This window comes from Lontra canadensis, unplaced genomic scaffold, assembly GCF_010015895.1.
Source record: "Lontra canadensis isolate GAN:19392208 unplaced genomic scaffold, GSC_riverotter_1.0 scaffold2, whole genome shotgun sequence".
Lineage (NCBI taxonomy): Eukaryota > Metazoa > Chordata > Mammalia > Carnivora > Mustelidae > Lontra > Lontra canadensis.
The window spans coordinates 15,846,988-15,861,362 of NW_022630996.1; the positions used below are offsets into that span (position 1 = coordinate 15,846,988).

The 14,375-nt window shown below is 41.2% G+C and overlaps 1 protein-coding gene across 1 annotated transcript in view; it reads right to left on the reverse strand.

The window, feature by feature from the left end:
- Window positions 1-11,857, reverse strand: part of AHCYL2 (adenosylhomocysteinase like 2) — a 161,164-nt gene extending 149,307 nt beyond the window's left edge. Inside the window, 2 exon segments of the mRNA XM_032869441.1 lie at window positions 11,425-11,661; window positions 11,663-11,857. Coding sequence (XP_032725332.1) covers window positions 11,425-11,661; window positions 11,663-11,788 — 363 coding nt within the window. The 5' untranslated portion in view covers window positions 11,789-11,857.
- Window positions 11,858-14,375: the final 2,518 nt, after the last annotated feature.

Here is a 14,375-nt window from a genome sequence, read left to right on the forward strand (position 1 = left end):
GAGAGCCTGATGCGGGGCTCCATCCCAGGACTCTGGGATCATGACCTGAGCCAGAGGCAGAGGCTTTAACCCACTGAGCCACCCAGACGCCCCTCTAGCAAATATTTTATTACAAGTATTTAACTTTATTTTATTTTTTAAAGATTTTATTTATTTATTTGAAGAGAGAGACACACCCACAGCAAGAGAGGGAATACAAGCAGGGGGAGTAGGAGAGGGAGAAGCGGGCTTTCCACCAAGCAGGGAACACAATGTGGGGCTGGATCCCAGGACCCTGGGATCATGACCTGAGCAGAAGACAGACACTTAATGACTGAGCTACCCAGGTACCCTATTACAAGTATTTTAATAAGCTTTAGTATAAATTTCTATCCTTCCAAAAAAACCCTGAAAGGATTTTCTTGCCTCTCTACAGTGAAGTTTCATATGAGAAGCATGAATAAGACCAACTGCTAAGCCAGTATTACTCAACAATGGGTTAAAAAAACTAAGGTTCTGTTGGGTTTACATCAGTACAGACCCAGAGTTGCCCGAGATTGTGCATTCCTAACAAGTTCCCAGGGGATGCCAATTCTTCTGGTCACAGACCAGTTTGAATAGCAAGGATCTAAAGGATTCCAAACTTAATAAACTGTCCCTAACTATACTTCCCATGTACATCTTCCACAGTATCCTCTGACTGACATGTGTATCAGATCAGCTTGAGTGTTCTACATCTGACCACAAGTTAGAAGTTACCATTTTGTTCTGTATACAAATCTGTGAGTTTGGTTTGAATGAACCAGCCCTAAGAGGTGAACGACCTCTAAGTGTACTAAAAGTGTGAATTTTAGAACATGTAAAGTTGGAACATGGAAATTTCATAAAGGTTCTGCTACACTGTGAAACCTCTTGAGTAGGCAACCAACAACTTCTCCTAAGGTGATACACCTCAATGTCAGTACTGACCTCTCCGAACTGCAACAATAACTGCTTCCAGTATTGCTCGTATCAAACCAGATAATATTTCTTTATTTTCATATCTGCATTCCCTACCCTCTCCTTGAGAACAAGAATGATATTTCACTGATTTAATAGTCCTATCACTCAGCAGTGTTTAGCACACAGTACATAAAAGGTCTTTGCACAAAAGAAGTTCACAACACATTATGAGATTATCAGAGAAGTATCCAGAAATAGTAAAGTTGCTTCTCTATTTCCTTTTTTTTTTTTTAAGATTTTATTTATTTATTTATTTGACACAGAGAGAAAGAGAGAGAGAACAAGCAGGCAAAGCAGCAGGCAGAGGGAGAGGGAGAAGCAGGCTCTCCACGGAGCAGGGAGCCCAATGCGGGACTCAATCCCAGGACAGATCCTAGGATCATGACCTAAGCCGAAGGCAGCTGCTTAACTGACTGAGCCACCCAGGCACCCCATTTGTTCCCTATTTCTATAATATAGTCCAGCAAAGGCCTTAAAAAGGAAATAGCATTAGACCCATCATCTTTTCTCCCTTACAGAAACAATAGATATGAATGTAGTAAAAATTCCTATTCCATTTCTCTCTCCCAAAGCAGAGTCACCCAAGACTAGACTCCATGTCAAGCTTTATCCAATAATTTTACTGAAGAAGACACCTTATTTACCTGCTAGGAAAAGAAGTCTTTCTTCAACCTAAAGGAGGTAATATTCACTTTGAAAGGTAGAAGCAAAAAAAGAAAGAAAAAAAAAATGAAATGTAGATGCACACAATTGTGGAATCAGGGCAAAATTTTTTCTTCCTACAGTCTCATTATATGTACTCAATTCCTGGCAATGCCTTATAAAAAATAAGGTGTCATTTTGAAAAAGAACCACACATTTCTCCAACTTAGTATAATTGCAGAAGGTAAGTTCCTCTGTAGACCACTGCAGAATAGAATGTATATTTGAGATATCACTGAGGCTCCAAATTCTATCAAAACATAAATTTAAACCCACTAAACAATAATAAACATTTATAATTATGTTTGCTTATAAACAATAAATAAAATTTGCTACAATAGCAAGTACTTCTACGAATAACTCATTATAAGCACTTATTACGGCCAGGATGGCAATTTTAGTGTCATTCTTGAGTTAAACAGTCTTTAATCAAAAGTTACATCTATATGTCCAACTAAAAGCAACGAAATAAAAACAGCGGAGAAGTTAAAGAAAAAGAAATAGAAAACAAACCTGAAAAAGTAAAATATTAAATTTTATTTGGGGACAAATAGAGCTATCTTATATCACAAATAGTCCCTATCTTACATTATGAACAAAAATGAACTCCAGTCTATTCCAGATGGGCTGAGGACCAAGATGTAATAAACACATCCATAAAAACAGTTGAAGAAAATATAAAACAATTTGTTTATAAACCTGGGGTAGAAAAGGCCATTCTAAGACACAAAATATTTAAGCCATGAAGAAAAACATTTCCCAATCTGACTACATAAAAACTTTTAAAATTATAAACAAAGTGACAAGTCAGTAAGAAATAAAATAGAAAAAAATCTACAGAAGAGTAAAGAATTCCTACAAGCTGACATTGAAAACAGAAGTCAGTAGGAAGGCAGAGATTATCTATTTTGTTCACTGCTGTATCCCTAGCATTTGGAACACAGTAGTCACTCAATAAATATTGTTAAGTAAGAAAAACACTAATAAAAAAACAGTAACAACTTTCCTCATAAAAGACATAAAAATATCTTGTGGTTGGTAAAGGTGTGGTGAAAGGGTTGCCTTGTTTATAGTTAGTTAATGTGTAAAATGGTACTACATTTTTGAAGGCAACATGACATGCATTAAGTTTAAAATATGGATTATCGGGGAGAGGGGGTGGTGGGATGGGTGAGCCTGGTGGCGGTATTAAGGAGGGTACGTTATCGCATGGAGCACTGGGTGTGGTGCATAAACAACGAATTTTGGAATACTGAAAAAATAAAATATAAAAATAATAATAATAAAATAGAGTAAAATATGGATTATCTTTCAACTCCAGAATTCTGCTTTTAGGTATCTACCCTAGAAAAACACTTACTATACAGGTACACACACACACACACACACACACACACACACACACGAATATAGGTAGTTACGACAGCACTGTCTATAAAGGAAAAAAAATCAAGTTAAATATGCATCAACAGAAGAGTGATTTAATAAACAACAATGGTATGGACTTTGGAAATTAATTCAGTGTCAAAAAGACTAAGATAGGGGTGCCTGGGTGGCTCAGTGGGTTAAGCCTCTGCCTTCAGCTCGGGTCATGATCTCAGGGTCCTAGGACTGAGCCCCACATCCAGCCCTCTGCTCGGCAGGGAGCCTACTTCCCCCTCTCTCTCTGCCTGCTTCTCTGCCTACTTGTGATCTCTCTCTGTCAAATAAATAAATAAAATCTTTTAAAAAATTTAAAAAGACTAAGATCTATATATATTGATATGGAAAGAGCTCCAAGTGAAAAAAAAAAAAAAAACCTTGCAAATATATAGTATACTTTTATTTATAGGCAAGTTATTATAAAACTACAAATTTCTCTATATGCAAATATAGAGTAAATGTAAAGTAAAAAAAAAAAAAGCCTGGGTGGCTCAGTGGGTTAAGCCTCTGTCTCGGACTTGAACCGTGATCCCAGGGTCCTGGGATCAAGCCCCGCATCCGGCTCTCTGCTCAGCGGGGAGCCTGCTTCCCTTCCTCTCTCTCTGCCTGCCTCTCTGCCTACTTGTGATCTCTGTCTGTCAAATAAGTAAATAAAATCTTAAAAAAGAAAAAAAAGAAAAGAAAGATTAATTGATGGATAGCAGAAGTCACCTGTGGAGAGGGCAATGAGACTGGCTGAGGACCAAGGAAGGACTTCTGCTTTATTAAACGAAATTATTTTATAAGAAAATATTCAGGCATGACTTGTGCAATTAAAAACAATTTTCTAAAGGAAAATTATAATGTAAACACCATTTAACTGATACGAAGAAAACAAGAACATATTTTAGGGATTAGACAAAGAAGACAAAAATACCATTTTGGACACATTAATTTTGAAGTCCAACTGCAAGCAGGCAGTTGGGCACACATAAGATTGGCATTTGTAAGAGGCTTCTTAGCTAAACAAATAATCTGGGGAGTTGTTGGGATATAGATGACACTTAAAGGCATAGGAATGGTGTAAATGACTTAGGGAGAAAACACAATGGAAGAGCAGACAGCTCAGGATCAAAGAGAAAGAGCCAACAAAGGAGACTGAGAAGGAGTGGCCAGAAAAATAGGAAAACTAATAAAGAGGTGTGTCATGGAAGCAAGAGAGGAAAATATCTGGGTGAGAAGTTGGTATCAAATGCTACCAAAGTCTTGACAAGGTCTGAAAAAACAGACTGCCATGTTTCCCAAACTGATGGGACATTAGCAATGTTAGCAAAAGGATTTTGTTCTGGCCAGAGCATTAAGGTGGGAGTGAGTTAAAGAGCTTGTGGAAAGAAAAAAATGTACATAGTGTGTGCTGAAAATTCCTTTAATATGCTTAGCTATGAAAGGGAGTAGAAAGTTAGGATAGAAGCAGAAGGGAGATACGGGGGTTAGAGGATGGGGTTTTCAAAATGGGAGAGATTAAATCAAGTTGGAATACTGTAGGAACAGCTTTAGTAGAAAGAGGAAATAATCAAAGGAAGAAGTTCTTTAAGACAGAAGAATGTGATTAGAGCACCTGTAGAGAGATAGGCCTCTGACAGATGCGAAGGAGAAAAAGACGAGCCCTAGATGCAAGTAGATTTGTCGATTTGGGAGGTATAGAGATGAAGAATTTCCTTTTGGTGGCTCCTGTTTTTATACTAAAGTATAAGGTACACCACTGGTTTAAAAAGAACACGTGAGAGATGAGAAATCGAGACAATATGAAACAGTCATTTGCAGTGGGTAGGAAAGTAAACTTACTAGAGAAATGAATAATATTGTTAGGCAATGCTGATTATGCACATGAGGTTGACAATTATGAATTCAGTGACATCATTCTGCCTGGTTTTCTGATTTTCTCTAGCAACTCTCAGCTCCATCGTTCAGCTCTCAGGGTGGAGAACATGCTTCAGGGCCACAGAGCTAAAAAACAGCACCCAAAATCATACACAGAATGGGGTTGGCAAACACATGATCGCTAATGTTAAACAGGAGACGCTGAGGCTTGGGTTACACCATTATAGTTCTGAATACCAGGTGTCACACTAACGATTCCTCCACTATTGCCCCCGTAACTTGATCTTGCTGCTAGAGGCTGATGCTACTTGGGGGTTTACTGATAATGGAAAGGGAAGTTGGAGAGGACTTGGTGAAGAGATCTGAGGGAACTCGATCAGCTAAGAGGAAGAGGAGAGTGGTAAGGGAATGAGTATTAGAAGATAATGGATAAATGGATGTCAGATAGTAAATAAGGTAAACAGAGATGTGAGGGATGGTGGTTTGGGCCTTCTCCCTGAGGACTGTAGATTCTGAAATCCAAAAGGTTGCAGAGTAGTCTTCGCAGCAGCCTAGGTGCAGGAGCTTAAGCAGATTTCACATGGGAATCTGGTCAGAGAAGGAGGGGGCTGGCAGTGTGGCAAAGCCTCCCACCGTTGCTATGTGCAATGTTTCATCTCACTAACCCCAAAGGCATCACAGACTGGCAAAGCCTCAGGCAAGTTAATTATTCTCTTTGAGCCTATATTTTCTCATCTGTAAAATAAAGAGAATAACATTTATCTGATAAAGTTGTTATGAGGATTAAATGAGAAAAGACAGCTGTCTGGCAGAGAGTAAGCATTCAGTAAATGGCAGCCATAAGTGAAGAGTCATAACTGAAGCGAAGAGAAGAGCGTCCAGGAAAAGGCAGTTAACAGTACCAAAGCTGTTAGAGTGATGCACAGGGTTCACATGGAGCTCTGCAGGAGATAAGCTTATAGGGAAGATGAAGTCCATTTTAGCCTCAGGTTACTCAACTCTCAATGACAGCTCTGCAGTATTCAGAAAGGCTCTAAGGAAAAGCCTAATTTATGGTCAACCAGCTCTAGAACCTCTGTGCCCTACCTTAACACAGGTTCTGAGCTTAGAAAAACCAAGTGCCCCAAACCAATATATTTCTACTGATAGAACCTTTAAGAATAGGAAATCACGGGGCACCTGGATGGCTAAGTGGTTAAAGCCTCTGCCTTCGGCTCAGGTCATGATTTCAGGGTCCTGGGATGGAGCCTCACATTGGGCTCTCTGCTCAGCAGGGAGCCTGCCTCCTCCTCCTCTCTCTCTGCCTGCCTCTCTGCCTACTTGTGATCTGTCTGTCAAATAAATAAAAATCTTTAAAAAAAATAAATAAATAAATAAATAATTTTTTAAAAAGAATAGGAAATCACTAGCTTATTAATGCTGTACAAGTGTCCAGTGTCCAAGAAGAAAATGGCTAACTGAATTGTTGCAGGATATAGTTGGGGAACAGGGGACTAAAAATCATAGATATCATGTCTTAAGTTATTTAATTTAATCAAAGTACTTTTAGGCTCAGAAGCGTAACAGAAGAAATTTCCATCTACCACTTTTTCCTCTGCTTTGCTCGAACTCTCAGGCCACAGGTCATTCAGACTATAAAAAGCTCCTACAAATTCCACAGAAACGTGATCAAGCTTACTTGGGTAAGCTTTTATTGGGTAAATGGAATTTCAGCTCCTCTAACTGTGCATACCACCTGAACATGATGGCAGAGTGATGGATCAGGGCAACTGCCAGGACTGTTCTCCCACCCGCCTCAGTTGTACTTCTCTCTCAATTATTTTAACAAAGGCTACCATGAGAGAAACGGCTTATTCTTTATAAACTCAACTCGACAAGGAGCCTAAATAAAATTTTCAATAAATCTCTTTTTCCCCTTTTATTGCGGGATAGAGAAACTTTTTCTGTAAAAAAAAAAACAAAAAAAACAAAACTCATTCTCCCTTCTTCACGAATTATCCATTTCTTCAATTAACTGGACAAGACATCAAATACACAACTGCAACTTCAACTCTGACCAACGTCCCAAAACACCTCCTAAGGTTCAATCTTTCCCAGGCCTGAGGAGAATAGAAGTCACAAATTATACTAATCCAAAATATGGGCTACTTTCCCAGAAAAGTCATAAATGTTCAAATATATGGTTAAAACCATTAAACAGCTCAATAAATAAAAAGAAACTGCCTGTTAGTGAAATAACAAAAACATCCACAAAAAGTATACAAATTAGCTAAGATTTTAAAAGTTCAATCTGAGCTTTGGAACAGGGAAATGAAACTTCAAATGAAAAGCAAGAGAGTCTGGGCTTTGGAGTCAAACAGATTAGAGTTCTGTTAGCTCCATCACATTACTGAATGTGTAACCTTAAGACAAATTCCTTAATTCCGAAACTCTTGTTTCCTCAATAAAACAAAGAGAACACCACCTATCTCTGAGAGCTCTTACAAGGATTAAGTAAAATAGTGCATGCAAGGTTCTAACACAGTGCCTGGTATATAGCCGGAATACATAATAATGTACTACTCCTAATTTTCAAAAGGCTTAATCAGACACTCATTCATAAAGAAAGCAGGACTTAACAGGAAAAAACTTGTTAGCTGGACAGAGCAGAAGAGCATATTCTTAGGTCCTTCAGATTTATTTATAACTTTAAAAATAAGAATACATTTTTTTTTAAATAAGGATAAATTTATCAGACTGTCAGTAAATTATTGATGTGGAAATGCATCATTGATCTTGGAACACTTTTTTATATATAAGATACTCTTCTTCCTTATAATTTTACAATTTTTTTTCCCATGTCCTATTCCTAGAACTCTGACTCAGACCCTCTTCACTTTGGTTTTGGAGCAACCTAAACCTTAGGCCAGACAAGCATACCTTAGAGTTCAATAAGTATTCTGAAAGATTCTGGGCAAAGACCAGAATCCTGCATCTAAAAATTTAGAAAGAATCAGTGTGGTGTAATAAAAAGGACATGGGCTTTGGAAATAGGTAAAGGATTAAAACAGATTTGAGTCCTATCTCTGCAACTTACTAGATACACAACCTTGGGCAAGGCACTTTATCTCTCAGGACCTCATATCTTTATCTGTAACATGGAGATAATGCCACCTATATCTCAATGTGTTGTTGTCAAAATTAGAAAAATGCATATAATAGCTCCTGGAATAGAAAAGGCCAATGAATGGTAAATCATATTCAGATCAATCTGCCAACTGTCTTACTGAACATTTTGTAAGGCTGTACTTTCCTAACTGGCAAAAGGAGTCATACTGTTCCCACATTCCCATGCCTATAACCAAAAGGTTCCATTTTAGTAATCTATAATTAACCAAATCAAGAGCTTAAAGAATTCAGGGCAAGAAAGAACTAACATGGCTCAACTCATTCTCTGCTGACAGAAACAAATCCAGTGTAAAGTGGATACGTTTGCCAAAAAAAAAAAAAAAAGTCTGCTTGAACATGATCATTACCAATACTGATGTAAGCACGAACCTGCAGTTCTTGGGCTTGCAGCCTTACTGTCAGAAAGTCTGAACTCTCCTGAAATAAATCCTCGCATGTCTTATTTTCCTTGCTGTGCTATGACACTCTTACTAACCCACTTTTAAGAACACAGGAAAGAAATCCTCTCAACTATTACTACTGCATTCACTTGGAATTTATCTTTCTATTTCACAAATCACTGCTTACAGAGATTTTTGGTTGGGTTCACTTGATAAGAGCTTATAAAGAAAGACATTAATACAAATTTATGATAGCCACCATGACAAGATCTGGTCTCCATAGCACCACAAGTTACAAGATAGAGGCAGGAGCCAAAGATAAGATGTGACTAAGTAACCTGCATACCATATGTTCATTCTTATTAACTACTGCACTTGGGAATTCTGGCTCTTATAAAAAGTTTATTTCCCTTGTGTGGCTAAGCAGAGTAACAGAAGAAAACTGATGACAAATACATGAATAGTGCAAGGGAAACCATCAACAAAAAAATGTGACTTAAGATAAATAAGCTTGTATGTGACAGTTACAAAGTAAAAGCAGTAGTTACCAATTACACAGCCAAAGGCAGCTATTTCAAGCCCCAGTTCTCCCAGTCCCTCCCTACAGTAAAAGCAGAAGGGTGCCAAGGTCATAATGATTATTTAAATAAAAAATCTAAGAATCAAGAAAGACTCAACAAATCAAAATGTCACACTGCAGTCCCTTAGTGAGGTGACTTTCAACTGGGGGAAAGAAGGGCAGTCTCTTGCACTTATTTTAATTGAGTCAATTCAATATCAAGAAAGTTAAAGATTCTGTCCCCAAAATGGAGTTCAGCAATGCCTTTAGTTGTGTCATACAGCTGTATCTTTGCCCAGAGCTTCAACTGTTTAACTTCAGCAAAAGTTGTTTTCTGGTTGCAATTAACATTGTAAGGCAAGCTCAGCCCTGTCTTCCATAGCCTTGAGGCTGCTGAGTAAATCTAGAATCATGGAACCTACATTCTGATGTTAGATAAACAGGAAGAAGGTGGTTCTTGACAAGGAAAATGGTCAAGAAGCACATCTAGATTTAAGAAAAAACAGACTGATATGCTGGCCTGTGATTTTTTTAACTTCTTTGTATAGAATCTATTGAATAGGGCATACCTTTCAGGAGAGGTCACAAGGGCATGCACTTAAATCATGATGGGAGGACAAATAAAAGAAAATCATCCTTAATAATAATAGCTACCATCCCTTAAGCCCCTAGCATATGAGCCAAGTTCAATGCTAAAGACCTTTACAAATATTTCTAATCCTCAATCATTATTAATATCCTCATTTTATACAAGCAGAAATTAAGACTCAAAGAATTTAGAAATGGCTAGTTAGTGAAGATACTAGTATTGAAACCCAGGTCTGCCTGACTGTAAATCTCATGCCCTAAAAGTAATTTGTTAAACTCTATTATCCTCAAGAGATCTAATCAAATTACAGATTTTACACGAAAAGATCCCTAATCACAGGAAAAAGATTAGGCCAAAGTTATAAAGCAACTCAACCAGTCAGAAATGTTTCAGATTTCAGGACACATATCTAGGTACTACCAGCCCCTAGAACTTGTGCTGCCTCCTACAACTCCTCCCCAACCCCAGAGGAGTTTCCTACTGTAAATGACATGGACACTGTCCTAAAGCATAATTAAACAAATTCCTTTAGTCTTGCATCTGACATCACCTATCTCCTACATCTAGGGAATTAGAATGAAAGGGTTATGTCCTTTACACCTTAATCATGAGACTATTACAACAAAAGTTAGGCTGAATCCAGAGTTCCAATTCAGCTGGGTCTTACAGTGAAACCATCAGAGACTTCACATCACTTTACTGCTGTTCTGACAAAGCAATTAAAAACCATACACAACAATTAAAAAAAAACATAAATCACTATGTTCATATTATGTCTTGGAAATTAAGAGCCATAAATCCCTCTTTTTACGATCCGTCTTTGTCTTCTCCAACATTTGCCCCCTTTTTCCTGTGCTGATTTAGCTGTGGAGAGGAGAGACACACCACGGATGGCAACTGTAAGGGTAATACTGGAGTATCACACATCTAGACTCACTTCTTGGTGTTCTCAGACTATACTGGCTCTTCAGAGCTGTGTCTGGAAGAAGCTGAAGAATGAGACAGCCTCACAATGACTGCCTTTCCCCAAAGTAGAAGCGTTTCTTCCTAACACTTCCAGATCATAATAAAGGAACCAATGAAACAATCCTTCTCTCCGCAGTCTAATAATCCTGGTGGCCAACTACTAAGCAGAGGGGACGAATCTCGGAAGAGAAAAGAGTGAAAGAGACTCTCTCCATTCAGAGAAGATGCAAGGATACTGCAGCATCTGGAACGAAGGGCACAGCATCAGTACTGCTCTACGGAAGCGGTTGGCCACAGAAAGGCAGAAAGTCATCATCTGTACAGAAACCAGGCGACAGGATTTCAATGCGAGGTTAACTACTGCTTACTCGTTCTCTAAATAGAAAAGATGTGTCCACCCTTATTGCTGGGTGAACTCTCAGAAGCCGTAAGGTTTATCTATACCATCGGGGTCTTCTCTCTGAATAGTCTGGAATATAACACATGGGAGTGTGCTGGGTCCGGGGGCGAAGGATAGTATTAGGTGCCTCCCCTCCCCTGCCTATTCCAAGTAGTAGCGGAGAGCGCTACCTCCATGTTACTCATCGCGAAGTACGGCCGTGCCACCGGGAGTCTTCGTTCCCCAGCACCGGGGGCAGGTGAGGGGATCTGTGAGAGCGCGGATCTGAGGGGAAAGGGGCTCTCTCGGCTAGTAAGATCGGAAGAGAGGGCGTGGAGGGTGGTGCTGCCATGCCGCGAGGATCTGCGGTTCCCCTCCCTCCTCCCTCTCTCCGCGAGAGGCAGCCCGGCCCCAATACCTTCTTGACTGTGCGCGGCGCCTCGGTGACGGTGCCGTCGGGGCTAACCAGGGCCTCGCCGCCGTCGCGGTGCCGCTGGTGCTGGTGATGAGGGTCGCTCCGCTTCATGGCCGACGCCTGAGGCACTTTCCCGGCGGCAGGGCTGAGAGCGGCGGCGGGCCCCGAGCCCGGGCCGGGGGCCGGGGGCCGCTCCGCGGCGGGAGCTGGAGCCTCAGGGTCCCCGCCGCCTGCCGGGGGGGGCCATGGCGCTCACAGCCGCGGTGCTCAGTCCCAGTTGCGGCTCCGCCTCGGAGGGGCTCAGGTCCTTCAGCTCCACCTCAGGTACCTTCGCGGCAGCCGCTGCTGACACGACCTGCACCGACATCACCGCCTCTACTGCAACCGCCGGCTCAGACTCCAGCTCCGGCTCCCGCTCGGCCCCGCCTCCCACCTCCCTTCCCCTTCCCTCCCCCATTCCCCCCCTCCTCCCCTCCATCGCCTCCGCTCCCACCCCCTTCCTCCGCCCGCTCGCGGGCCAGCCAGCCCCGACCTCTCCCGCCCCACCCCGCCCGGCCCCGCCCCGCCCCGGCCTGGCCAGGCTCAGCTCGCGCGCGAGGCGCCACGGAACCTGTAGTGCGCTTGCTCCGGGCAGCACGCGGCCAGAAGACTGTGGGACCTCAGCCCCCGACCTACACAGCGAGCCGGCGGGGGCGGGGCCCGCGATGTCTCCTGGGAGCCGTAGTCCTAATGGTCCTGCTTCTGGCTAGTGGGATTCTGTAAGAGAGATGGAGCTCTAGCACCCGCGACTAACGGAATGGAAAGGAGTGAGATTACATGACACGACGTAAAGGATGAGGAAGAAAGTCTCCTCAGGAGCTGCGGCTTCCGGGAAAGGAAAGCCAGGAACCCTAGGGTTGGAAAGGTGGTGGGGGAGAGGAATGACTCCCTACCCTGACAGCCAAGAATTTCCTCTGGCGGCGAGCGTCTGTGATCACGTGACCCGGCATTTAAAGGAAAAGCGGAGGCGTCACGTGGAGAGAGTGCGGGCCCAAGGCTTAAAGAGGCTTGATTTTTCCATTTCTTTGAAGTCGGTACCCCAACACACCTTTCCGAATTTTAATGGCTGTGTTTGTATAAGGAATAAAAATAGGACCTTACCTGCTGTGGCAAATCCTGGCGCGTTTTGAGTTTGGAAGTTTCAAATCAGCCTAAAAAAGAAGTTAGGTATCGCCAGGTCCAAATTTCAAAACTGAGGAATAATGCATAGCCTTAAGCAAGACCAAATCTGATCTATTAATTCTTCTGGGAAAATAATGTAAAATTCGGATAAATACATAACCAGAGAGGCATTAACTACAAAATGAACAGTGAGTTCCTTAAGTGATGAGATTTGAGACGACTTTTTACTTTGTAGTTTTACGGGGTTTTTTCGAGGTTTTAGATTGTTTATTGATGTCAAAGTAGGTTTGGCAGATAAAACTTTTGTTTTATTTTAAAAGCTATAAGCACAAAGACGTGTAGCGGTTTTATTTTCAGTAACAAAAAGGTTTTGAAACTACTTTAATGACCAGCAATAGGGATGGTTACAGCCTTTAAAATTAAGTCTGCCAGGAACATTTTTTAATGATGGAGAGAAATAAATGCTTATGATTAGATAATATGCTAAAAAGCACGATGCAAAATTTCACATTCCATAAGATTTTACTCTGTAAATAATATTTGAAAAAAATACACTGGGGCCTGGATGGCTCCATCTCAGTTAAGTATCTGTCTTCTGCTTAGGTCATGATCCCAGGGTCCTGGGGTCTCACTTCCTGCTCAGCAAGGAGTGTGCTTCTCTTTCTCCCTCTGACACTACACCCTCTCTGGTGCTTGCTCTCTCTCACTCTCTCTCAAATAAATAAGTCCTGATAAAAAGAAAAAAAAAATCCTAAAATGCAATTGACTGACAGATTATGGGTTAGGTTATTTATTCTCTATTCTCAGGGAAACTGAGGCAAGGGGGAATCTTACAGTGTATGGTTGTTCAGAGAGTAGGCAGTAGCTCTGACAATCACAAAAGACCTCTGGGCATCTAGCCTTTACAGTAACTTAAATTTTCCCTGGCAAAGAGAGGCAGAAATCATCTGCCTTGATCTCCTACTTCCCTGTGCTTCAGCTGTCTTGGGAAATCTGTTCATTTGTGGAGTTGTTTTACCCTGAATGGAGTCTTTTGTATCCTGGTCTTCAAATTTATGCCTAACACTATGCGTTGGAAGACATGTGAGCATTGCCATTTCCAGAAAGCCCACAAGTCCACCAGACCCAAGGGCTTCTTAAGGTTTCTTTTCACACTGTGGCTTTTAGAATTTCCTTCCTGTTATAAAGAAACAGCCCAGAGCTTCATCCTCCAGCTGTCGGAGCAGAGATTAGCAGCTCTATAACTGATTTCTTTCTTCCCCCTAATACACAAGGGACCTGTGGTACAACCACCTGGCATGTGTTGGAGCTCATAGACAGCAGCTGCCTACCTGGACTGCCACTAGAATTGATTACTGAAGGGAGGAATTAATTCCTCAGTGGGATGTGGTTACAAAACCTAAGGAGTTGGAATGCTGGCGAGAAACTCATATTCATCCTTTATTTATCCAGGCACCCTCCGATGGTCAGGACCAAACACGAGGTCACACTCCTCAGCCATTCCCAACTCTATCCTACACACCTGCTGCTCCTGCCGTCTTTGTTACTGAGGGACACCAGGCACAGTTTGAAGATGGAAATGCCATGCTGGATACAGGATGCTTAAGCACAAGTTTATGAAAGATTTATTTGGTAGTTTGTTTTTCCAAGTTCAAAAGATACAAGAGTATTTTATGAAAAGTAAATCATCTTCAGTTCCTCTCCCTGCAGGCAACCAGTTAAGTTTCATCTGCATCTTTCTGGAAATATTCTATATGTTTATGTATGTATTCTCCTTCTCACAAGTAGTAGCC